The sequence below is a fragment of the Camponotus vicinus genome, unplaced genomic scaffold (assembly GCF_025532165.1).
Source record: "Camponotus vicinus isolate PSW18456_S1 unplaced genomic scaffold, iyCamVici1.0 SCAF_3, whole genome shotgun sequence".
In the NCBI taxonomy this organism is placed as follows: Eukaryota; Metazoa; Arthropoda; class Insecta; order Hymenoptera; family Formicidae; genus Camponotus; species Camponotus vicinus.
Genome location: NW_028141967.1, coordinates 18715586 through 18728376, shown reverse-complemented (window position 1 = coordinate 18728376; position 12791 = coordinate 18715586). Strand labels below are relative to the sequence as shown.

Here is a 12791-nt window from a genome sequence, read left to right as displayed (position 1 = left end):
TTTATAGAGGAGTACGATATCTCTTTGGATTTTCTATATAGTAAATAAAATAATAACATATATTTACATTTTGAAAAAGAGAGAGACGTATAATGCATCTCCTATATATTTATCCGTATACTCTAATTTAATATCTATTGTTAAAAATTGATTCCATCATGTACATAAGATTATGTAATATATAAATTAAATTTCAAAGGTTTATTGTTAGTTCAGATAAATTATTGTGTTGATAAGATTATTTTTCCCCTAATTGTTTATACAGTATAATTACAATATAAAAACAGAAATAAAAAGACCAATTTTGATAGATAGATCTTAACTTTGAAATTGATCGTTCTACTTCCAAGTTATCGATATTATGCATGGTTTATGGTGTGGGTGTTAATGAATCGAGTCGCTGACGCTGGATATATTGAGTAGTATATGTTTTAATGATGTGATTCCATAATATGTCAATATGCACAGGTAAATATTCTTGTCATTATAATCGACGTGTTACAGTGTGTTATGTGATACGATAGTAATCGGTTTATAAGTATAACCACTTCTTTTTTTTCTCGTATATAATTAAGAACTTAAAATAACTCTAAAGGATAAACTACATCACTATCGGCTAGAGCGACTATTTAGCGATAATAATAGCCTACCATGTCTTTTACTAACGGCGCTCGATGAGTATGTATATCATTTTTTTATATTTTTCTCCCTCTTATTCCGTATTTTCTTTCCCTAACTGTGACCTCCTGCAAGTCTGTCGCGCTTTTATCAATCCCAGAAATACCAAATTTGTGTAAGAATTGCGAAGAAAATAAAATTTGATCGTAATTTTATAGTTCAAAACATTTAATGCTTCAATATTAATTTTTCTAATGATAGATACTCAACTCCAAGCAAACTTTAAAGTTTTCAGACAAGACATTTCGTTTCATAATAATTAAAAACAAAAAGAAATTGTTCGGTATTACATGAGGAAAGAAAGCTATTTCTGAGATTAATGTTACCGATTCACGCTCGCTGCTTCGCCTCTGTTGACTGCTCGAAAATGCATATCCGTTGCAATTTCCATGCAACGTTTTAGAGACTGTCTAAAGAATTCGCCTTTCATCCTACAATGCGAATATTGCAAATCACAAAGTCATAAACTAATAGAACAATCCCCGAATTAATCTATCAAACACACGGGTGAATGTACTAAAATCTTCTTAAATATTTTTCAAATATTGTAACGCGCATTTTTACTGCATTATATATATACCACGTTTAACACTAAATGCAGACGGTAGGACTTAATTATCACTGTATTATACCGAATCAAAGTAGTAAATAATTTTATCATCAAATAGTTACGTTATGAATGGATTCTATAATTCACAAACAGTTGATTATACTGAAACAATTTACGCAAGTGCAATCAAAGGATGAAAGATCGCACTACCATAATTGCGGAAACAGGAACGCGCGACGCATCAATTTGTGACAAATGAATTGTTTACAAATACAATTATATAAATCCACGAAACGAGAAGCGGCGTGATCGTCAGTGTATTGCTCGCGAACAGAGAAAAGCAGATGATAATTCTAGACACACATACAGGCGTCTCACATATTCCTATAGCGTGTACATCAGTGTAATAGTCATATAAGAGTGAGTGAGAAGTTTCTTTCGTACTCGTAGATGTAATATATACGTTTATATAATATAATATATATGTATATATATAAATATGGATGTGCATGGGTCGTGGTAGTGGTGGTTGTAGTGGTGCTGTTGTGTTCAGTGTGTGACGGTATAATATATGTGTATATATTTATATCTAAATAATCTTTGCTGCAGAGTTTTGAGTCGCAAAGCTCGTGTACATGCGATGTCGTTCGGTCTTTTCCTTTATCGTTTTTCGGTAGCAAGAACCGAAGTTCACTAAGAGGCGATACTTGCCACGTTTTTATGTCGACGTACCTCTTTCTTGCCTGTATTTTTTAACACTAATTCGGTTGAGTCGTCTGGCTATTTTTTAATTTCTCGGAATGTGTACTGGTCACGTGAAGGTGAGTTATATTTTCAGAAAATATCGCAAACTGACAGATAGATTGTAAATCGGATTAGAAATAAAATATAAAAATAAATTTAAAAATAAATTTTTCAATATTTTTAAATATTATTTATGCTATATGTATTTCTTTTATCAAATTTCTACGATTTAAATTGAATTTGCTACTGATGTATTTTCCAAAGAGTATAAGTTTAACTGTGTGATTTTAATTTTTCTGAGATAATATTTTTAAAGAAATATATATTTTATAATATCTCAAGAATAATAAAAATGCACATGCATAATATTTTCATTATTTCAAGAGCATACATTTAAGCTTTTGAAATAACGATTAATTTTAATCCAATTCAATCTTCTATCCATTTTTAGCAAACATCACCATCACGTGTGTATTCCACGCATTTCCGCTCTCATTCTCTCCCTCTTCCAAAAAAGTAACAATTCTAATAGATAGCTTGTAGCTATCTTTATTTCTTGATGCATAAATATGAAATCGCATATCCATGTTGTTCGATTGAGAAAAAGAACAAAAACTTTTAAGCTGATTTTCGAAAAGAAATCTCGGGGGATGCAACAATTGCGGCGCCACATTTCGCACCCCGAAAAATCGCGCTTGGATCCGGTCAAAAGGGTTAACAATTCCAGAACTAGATTTCAATACTTTATATTTCATATGTCCAGTTTTTTTTTCTATATATATGTATATATATATTCTCATATAGAATCTGTAGATATACATTCTTGGCAAATCCGAAAAAACTGATTCCAAAATAGGAACAGATCATTGTGCGAACTATGTATACAGGGTGCAATTTGTGAGAAACGCACGTGTCGTGTCGTGTTCTGCTTGATACTATACATATCTCTTCTGTATTTCTTTTTTTTTCCTTATTATCTCTCGTCTTTCCGTGTTGCCTGAATTTGTCATGATTTTTGTTTTTTTTTCCTCTTTTGTTTCCGTTTTATCGCTCATTTCGGTTTCTTTCATCTGAATGGTGGTACATTTGATAGGGTGCACAGGGCTGCTAGGCACAGATAATTGACTCGCAAATAACTCTTCAAACAACATTAGAGCGTACGACATACAAGTATTAATATACACATTACATCGTTTTTTTTGTTTTTGTGTTTAGGAGCAACCACACATATGTTGAATGTGTCTACGTGTAGATACACATATGTTTCGTCGAATTGCGTACAAATACTTATGCCATGATATTATCCGATGCGAAACGCTTCGAATTTCTTCTCCTTATTTATTTTCGATAATCAATATATGTTGGATTAAGATTTGATTTTTTTTCAGTTAAAATTTGATCTAAAATATTTATCTCATTTCTTAGAGATTTTTTTACATCGCATACTAATAAAGTGATATATATCCTTCACGATCTTTCGCCATAAAATTTTTTAAATCCGAAAATGTAAACACATAAAGCAATTGATGAAAGGAAAGAGATTGAAGATGAAAGTCCGAGTTTGCGTTCTCATAATACATTTATGTGGCAAGAATATCCCCTTGGGAAGTGGAAGAAATTCGAATGTATGATAAGAGCATAGCTATGGGTATCATTATTGCACATCATTGTACTTGTCCATCGTGTACATGTGTGTGGCTTTTGGTGTGAATAGATCATTTTTCACGAGACGTGGCTTACAATATCTATGGCACGCTGCGGCACAACAGACTATTGTGGATGGTCAATGCTCGATTGACAGCCAGGTTCGAAATTATTACTTGAACACAGTGAAAAATGTGTGTCACGACGGACATTTCTTGAATGATCAAATAGATCGAATCAGGCCAAAGAATCAATACGAGACGCGAGTTTCCGCCCGGTTCGGTTTATTTCCCTGCAATCGCTTTTCAATGTCGCGGATCTAATCAATTGAATTAATTAAGTGCAAGCTTTCTAGAGTTTGCAGGTTTGATTAATTCAAGTCTTCTTTTTGTCGAACTAATTTCTGTGGCTTTCTCAAGCGCATACTATAGTACCAGCGAGTACTATGCCAATTAGACAAATGAATAAAAGAGCTAATTTTAAAATTTTACATTTAATCAAGAGTCGTTATAGTCAATATAATCGTTTGATTTTCTATGTGAATTATTTGATCATATACATGTATATCCAATTTTACTAAACATTGAGACGCATTAAATTGATATATAATACAATAACAATGATTTTAATTCCTGTTGCATTTTAAATTAATGATGATAAAATTATTTAATTTCTAATTAAAATGTATTAGAATTTAAAAAAATGTTTTACGAAAAAATATTTTATGATAAAATTAATTGTTCGATAAAATCGCGCTATAAGCTCATACTTAAAATATTACGACGTAAAAGAAAATATATATTCTTTCTAAATTTTCTTTCAATCTGAACATAAATATTACAATCGAATTTAACGATTAAAATTTAGCAATCAGTTAGGCAAACGTTTTTTTCTATGGCAATAAAAGCATTCTTCATGCAATCCATTAGTAAAATATCAAATAAACTATAATAATAAGTAGTAGAATAATTAATCGATTAAATTATATCCATAATTGCTGATTTCAAACATTGGCGATCCAGCGTGGACTATCCTGACGCAGCGGCTGTCATCTCGTGTTCTCCATAGTGTCGTAGTGTTGTAGTGTGAACTGGTGTCGTGTGCGAGTGAATGTGTATGCTAGTGACGCACGTGATCGATGCATTATAATAATTGTATACAGTCAACAAATCTTATTACATCTAGTTTGTCTTTTCACGCAGCGTATGGGAAGACAGAGCTTAGAGACCCTTCCGGCTCAGATATATAATAACGAGGTGAAGAAGAGGGGCGAGAATAGATAAAGGAGGGCTAGAGAAAGGAAATAAGGGAAGAGGAGAAGTAAAGAGTGCGTTTTAAAATCGGCATATCTCTAATTTTATTCGGGACATCGAAAGGCGCGAAGAAGAATGAAGACGGGATTTGGAGGAGGGGAGGGGAGAAAGAGGAGATCGGGGAACACTTAGAAACATTGATATGGCGAATGGTAGTGCTTGGGGTGTCTAAAACCTGATATGTAGGAGCAGGTATATGTCACCGGTAATACTTGGGCTTATTGGGAATCGCTAGAAAGGCTACACTGCGCTTTAACTTATTTTGTACGACTACTTGCACGTCCGTGAATCCTGCTCAGCAAAAACTTCGCGAATCTTAATGATAAATTTAATTCAATTAAGAATTATATAATTATATAGAATTTTAAATCTATCATATCGCGCGAACGATTTCATGATATCCATTATTGAGTAAATTGTTTTCACAATGATTGATTAAATCAGCAAATTGTCAAATTCCATTATCTCATAAACATTAAAAATCCGAAAAAATAGACTTTCGATCGACAATTAGACTGGAAGAATTTTTTCATTTTATTTTATTTTTTTTTTACAAATTTGCTTGAAAATGCATCTTGTCAATTATCATATAATATGGTCATTTAGAATATCGTTATAGTATAAAGTAGAAATAATATTCTCCCTTGCTCTTTAATTGGTAAATTTTGCATAATCAACAAGATTGCGTACGCTGAATGTTCAAAAAAAAAATTTAAAACAAAACGAATAAGTCTGAGAGGGAACGCAAGATGACAACGAAACACTTTGCGTACAAAAGAAATCAAAGCGCACCGATAGTAATACCTTTTCGCAATACCATTAATTAATAACAATATTAACGATATGTACCTACACTGTATTAACTATCTAAGTATCTAACTAACGAGCATTAACCTAACGTCTTAAACGCAACGTTCATTTAATATACTTATTCAGCCCCCCGGCTTTCGCAAAACCCGCGCAGACGAAAGAGGGGGCTATATAAATAATCATAACACTAATAATTAAAGATAATGATAATTACATTATTAATAATTAGTCAATTAAATTTCTCATGAGAGATTTGCAAATATATACATATAGATGGGATATGTATTAGTAAGATCTAAAGAGAGAGTACCAGTTATTCAATAGCTTCTGCTCTCAAAGTTACAATTAATTATCGACACAGATGGCTCGTCTTTACAACCTCGAGTTTGGTGTGTATGTATGGGTGTATGTATGAGTGTAATAACATGTAGTCGTGCTTACATACACAGTGCTATGTATACCTCTCTACCTGGAATACTGTATCGTTTACGAGGATCTCTACAGACTACCAAATTACAATTTGATTTTGTACACGTTTAGAACCTGTTCACCAGAAGATATCCGCGAATGTCCCGGATTATCGTATTACACAACGTATTTATTCTGCGATTGACGATTACACATTAATGCTCTCATCCGCGTCGCGATATTTCATTAGATCCACTATAAGCGTCACACTTAGCGCGAAAGAGAGTACGCGAACTTACTTTAGGGGTTCTCTTCGTAACAAAAAGAAAAAAAAAGAAAAAAAAAGAAAAATAAGCTATGTACATCCATTCGTCCATTGCAAAGAGACGCGCGATTAATCTTATATTGTAAACGTATCTATATCTATCGTGCCTCTTTTAATCCTTAACTACAGCGGCAAACTTCTGAGGATATGGTTAAATCACTGCTTCTTTAAGAAGTTTCGTGCAATTTTTTTAATTCTTCCACTGCATTTCGATGTATTTAAAATCAATATAGTCTGACGACGGATATATCTATAGCGACTAGATTATTTTTTTCATATAAATACCGTCAATAAATTTAATTCTGTTAAGAAGCATTATTTCTATTGTCATTTGTTTTCCACGTCAATCTAGTAAGATTAAATTTTCTTGACGGTAGTTACAAGAATACAAATCTATCTAATAACGCGTAACACAAAATTATTGCGTCAAATACGCACTTTTACGTCGTTATTAGATTCGCTCATAAATATACCCGTCGTTCGATTTTCCAAATAACATCGTGCTGTTGAATATAATGCGATTATATATAGAATCCTCAGAATTCTGCAGTGTCAGTTGTAACACCGACGAGGGTGCTCCGGTCGAAAGTTGATATGCAAGCCGTGAGCTTCGCCCCTTTGCGCGAGGCTCTTCATCTTCTGATGCACAGTACTCGAAATGATATATTCGTTTACTTATGCGTAACTTTAGATTTAACCCTTCCACTCGGTCGATCATTCTAGGCGTAACATTGTCAGGTCAAGCAATCATAGGAAATTTTCTGACTCTTCGCGAATTACAAATTATTTAATCTCTTTTTCGCGTTTACATACATTCTTTTTATCTTATTTTCAATTCTGCGTTCTAATCTACGGTCCTCGTTTAAGTTCTATCGTGGACCCTCAGCCTTGTCTAGCGTCAAATCTAGAGCTCAGTTTGTATATTCTTTATTTTTCTAATTATATTTAGCGCAAATGGAAAAGGGTTAAATGTAAAGGTCGATCGTCGAAGGGACGTCTTTAAAACTACATCCCGTTCGCTACGTTTCGACCTGGACACGTATTTGGGTCGAATCGAAGATACAGCGAAGGGAACGAGTTCAAACGAGTGTTCGTTGTAATACGTTCTACGTACGTCTTACTTTACCGGAATTTAGCGCGCGGGTAAAGTATCAGAAAATAAGCGACAGTCTGGTAGCGTGTTCGACGCGCGTTTTTTTACGATGCGCCGTTAAACTCACGCTCGAGCGGAATTTTCATCAGAAGAGTATCGTTTTGTCGAGATGTGTCCCTTAGGAAACGATATTGCTGTTATAATTCCTTGAAAACGAAGATGCGTTTCTCTCGTTTTTATATTTTCTCAACATTTTATATTGCATACATTTTCTAAAAAAATAAAAACGCAAGAACAAAAAAAATGATTAATTTTCATTAATAAAAGATAACTACACGAAAAATTTTAATATCGTATAAAAAAGCGTAGTTTGTCAAAGATACTAGTAAAATATATTCAAAGATTAAGCTACATCCTTGCTAATCCATTATTATGCATAAATTATTATTAATTTTTATAATGATTCAAAGATGTTTTTATTATAAGTAAAAACATTCTAAATAAAAATATTTCGCAAGCATGTATACGTGTACGTAAATTTTTTAAAATCGAGTTTGTCATTAAATGGATCTTACATCCGCAAGTTTATCCTCAAGGAATTTTACGTGTGACTGAGTAATATATATTTTATTTCAAAAATTTTTCTTTTTAAATGAATGTGGATATATCGAGTACACATTTGCCACACGACGATACACTCTTGATTTAAACATCATATTCCGCATCACTTAAAAATATATAATTAATTATATATATATATGTATATATATATATATATATATATATATATATATATATAGTTATATATTTATATATATTTATCTACAAAATTGTATGATATGCTTACACATTCTAAGTTGCTTAGCGCGACTACTTACGTTTTCTTAGGTCCTGTTCACTAAATCAAAAATTTGAATGATAAATTTTTCAGATAGATAAAAGAGTGATGTATATTCTATGTGTACTCTCTAAATTTTTCTTCATAATTACAATATATAATAATATTACTAATGATATACTTTAATAGTATTAAGAAAAATTGAAGAATTTAACGAGATAATAAAAAGATAATAAAATAATATTATACTAATAATATATACTTTAATAGTATGTGATGTAAAAACAATTTTACATTTCTCTCATAAAGAAGAATCAAGGAAGGATGAGAATAAAATAATCTATTGTTGGAATAAAATCGCAACTATAAGTTCAAGTATAATAACGAAACGACGAAAGAGTCCGTCGTTTAGCTTATTATTAGTACCTTTTTTTCCGCTTTCACGTGTTTCTTTCGACGTCGATACGTCGTCCCTTACGATCGACAACAATTTCATCATTAGCGATCGCCACGAGGATCGTCCTCGCTTGCGTTTGCCAACCGAAAGCCCCTTTTAAAATGGTACACAACTTATTCCCTAATCGTATTGTAACAAATATTGCCTTGAATATATAAATTTTGTTTATCTTATTTAAATTATCTCTCATTTTTACGTTAGATCTTTCGTTCTCTCCCTCTCTATCTCTCCTCTCTCTCTCTCTCTCTCTCTCTCTCTCTCTCTCTCTCTCTCTCTCTCTCACGGATAATGGACAAAACGGCGGGTATATTCACGCATGTCAAGGGCGCGTATTTCGGCCCTTATTATCTTACGTTACGTAGGGCCGAGTCTCAAAGAGTCTATTATTTATTTAGTTTAGTAGTAGAGTCGTTTGGTTCGCATCGCGCAAAATTTGTTCGGAGATCTAAAACCATTCTTATAAAAACGCCCCTCGGCCCGACAAAATATTACCGAGGGACACTAATATATTGTGTGTCGTCGACTTCATTGTTCTTATGTGTTTTTTTTTGTGTTTCGATATATATAAAATTCTCAATTTTCGCGCAGTCCGCGATCTGATCAAAAGCGTACAAATGCCAATGTGACGCTCGCCGTGCGCGTGTTTATGCACGGGAGCGTATGGGCACTGGTACGTGTCGTCTCGTCGCAACCTGAACACTACAGCTTGGAGGGAGGGGGCGGGGAAATTCCTTTGTTTGTTTATTCGATCGGAGAAGCGGAGATGTAAATGGGAATAGTGAAAACAATTTAATTCTCTTAATTGATAGCAGTCTAAATGACTTTATTGTTAACGCTTAGAACCCGCGAAGCTTCGTGCAACGAAAATCATCGAAAAGCACAATTAAAAGATTTTTACATTACTGTCCAATGTAAAAATTCCTGATATGAAAAACAATCATATCCGACCGTGGAAATAACTCTCATCCGGGGATTAAAATAATTGTTTTCTTGTATATACAATTTCTCTTTGTAAAAAAATTGTACTGTTCCTTGTTTTCTTCAACTAAAATTATTAATTAAAAAGTATGTCAATTACTTTCTTTTATTACAAAATATAGCAAATTAAAATTAAGAAATAAAGAAATTTCAAGATAGAATCAACAATTGTAATGTAACAAATTTAATTTATAGAGAATTTTAATTTATATTTATTTACAGATTCAATTTTGTGGCCTCGATGGAAATTTTCGCGTTTTTTAATATATTAATAATATTTAATATATTAATATATTAATATATTAATAATATATTAATATATTAAGTATAATAATAATAATATTTAATATATTAATAATATATTAAGAAATAAATCCAAAAATCTATACTTGTAGAAATGAATTACCATGTTGTGACAAGCTCTTTATGTAAAAATTTTATACTAAAAATTTTATACCTTACTTTTTTCAGAATTTTTTAAATGACTGCCACAGGAAATCATCATGTATCATCATTTGTATTAGAAAACAACTTTATCCGGATGAGTGTTGTTGAAATGTAATATTAAAAAACTGAATATATATAAAGTAAACGATGAAAAAAATTGCGCGATGCTTGCTGCGGGCTGAGGATATTACGATGATAGAATAACGCGTTATCAATGACACTCAAAGCAGATGCTGCATTCTACAGCAAGTTGTTCAGTTTTCGAAAAACACGAATGATTCAGATCATCTTCTAAACACTCTCTTAAATTGTATCCTGTGTTTAATAAGTGGTCGCCAAGAAATCTCCGGTTCATTTTATTGGATCCCACAAAGTATGGTCGTCGAGGAGCACATGGCTCGGTTTCAGAATTAACGTCGTGCATCACGCACGCGAGCGCACGCGAATTTAAGATAAGTTGACCGTTAAATATACGAGCGAACAAGCGAGCGAGAGAGCGTCTCGTCGCGGTCGTGAGACATCATATATACGTCCGGGCTTCGCGGAAGCAGCGCCCACCTGTCTGCTTCGCGAGCAACCACAACGGATTTCGCACTTTTCGCACTCTAGGTTTCAGAACCTGCGGTCTTCCGAGAAGATTGCCTCCGACGGTCTTCGATCTTCCAGCTGCCCCTCTTCTGAGAGATTCGACCTTCCTCGGATGATTCTTCTTCCGAAGAAGTTAGACCGTCTTCGAGCCATTCAGCTACTACCAAAAAGAATTTTACCTCATTCGACCTATCCATTTCCTGATAGTTTCTCATCTTCTTGCAGTCACTCGAAAAACGTGCCATCTCTTTCCAACGATTTCTTTTCTGATAGATCATGCTTTTAGATGTCTTCTGAGAGGAATCAAATTTCCTCGGACAGCTTTTCTTCTCAAGGAGATAGACTTCCATGTTTTTTTTTTCTAAAATGGCTCCTTCAAGCCATTCCATCTTTTCCCATCTATCTTTCAGTTAATATAGTATTATTTTCCTTTACCTTCTAGGAAATCTCAACACTTTCTTTTTCTTTGCGATTCAATCTTTAAATCATCAATCTTATGAAATAGTTTCAGCCTTCTTCGAAATAGTTTTCATTTTTAAAAAAATTTTTCATCAGCCCACATCGATTCCTTGAGAGTGAAATTTCAATGATGATTGTGTGCGCGTAGCTCCTCGCGAAGTGTACCGGTTTACTTCCAAGCCCTTGATATGTGTATGCGCACCGGAGATCATTGATCTCCGAGCAATATACAGAGTCTCCGGGAATGAAGCACGACATCGTTGCGAGGATTGTGGACCGTTGACTGAAAAATCCTCACGACTTCAGCACTAACGCCGCGATGCCGCCACCGATGTGTCATCGTACTTATCGCAATTGTGGTCGAATGCCGAATATCGTGTCTGACTCACGTTAACAATTGTCTTTCATGGGACACGGCACTGTCATGGTGCCGAGTTACATATTACATCGGCAACTTTCCCAACTCTTCGACCGCGACGGCAAAGATCCCTATCTAGGCTAACATGTCCTAGATACGTGCACGAAAGCCTTCTTTAGGAATAGACTCGCGGGAGAATCGACCAGTTTTTTTCTACCGATATGTCGCGTTCGATTGAAAATGAATATCGTTGCGATGTACGGTTTCTCTTTCACCGTAAAAATCGACGTTTCGATTATTCTCCCCGTCTACGGAAGGTTCGTTTTCATCCGATCTCGCTGGCGCGCGCGTTCGTCTCGCCCGTCTGGTGGATGGGTCCGTCACATCAGTAGGGCCAGAAGGTGGGCAATGGAGGTGGAGGTGGTGGAGGTACGGTCGGATAGAGGGTCGGGGTGGCTATGAGGAGACAGGTGGGCGGCGGTAGAGGTGGCGGTACGGGCGGTGGTGGCGGTAGGACCGGGGATAATGTTATCGTTGCGGCTGCGGGGTGCAGGGCCGTGCCCGCCGTCGCGGGGGCACACAACGGGTGCAGGGCGGCGAGTGAGGGGCGCTGGCGCTGACGCTGACGCTGCTGGCCCTGGACCTCGCCGTTCTATTCCGAGTCCTGCTGCATTTTGACGTGGCCATTACCGGCGGAATTGCTCGACGCGCTGCCGCTGCTGGGCGGGAAGCTCGTGGGTATGGTGCGCGACGACGAGAAGCAGAGTTTCATGATGTAGGGGAACTTGCCGTCTGAAACAGACGAGCGCGACAAAGGGGACCGGCGTTGTAATATTTCGCTGTCAAACTTGTTAGGAATTGTCGATCGATTAGGGTCACTTGTGTTGAACTATGTATCTTGGGTTTGACTATTTCTATAACGAGCAGAATTTTTTAAAAATGGGCCATTTGTTTTATTATATATATTTCTATTTATTCGCTTTTATTATTTATTTTCTCTGTAAATTAATAAAAAATTAAAATAAATCTATGTATATATTAAGCGCGATCGAGATTTATCCGATTTATTCTCAATGTTTTGACAAATTAATTTTCTCTGAG

The 12791-nt window shown here is 34.8% G+C and overlaps 1 protein-coding gene across 3 annotated transcripts in view; it reads right to left on the bottom strand.

Moving 5' to 3' along the window:
* Positions 1-415: 415 nt before the first annotated feature.
* The window catches only part of Sm (heterogeneous nuclear ribonucleoprotein L), a 152359-nt gene continuing 139983 nt past the window's right edge, over positions 416-12791 (bottom strand). For all 3 annotated transcript variants that reach the window (XM_083094638.1, XM_083094636.1, XM_083094637.1), the window contains one exon: positions 416-12482. In XM_083094638.1, the coding sequence (XP_082950764.1) occupies positions 12343-12482 (140 nt within the window). In that variant the 3' untranslated portion in view covers positions 416-12342. The remainder of the gene's footprint in view (positions 12483-12791) is intronic.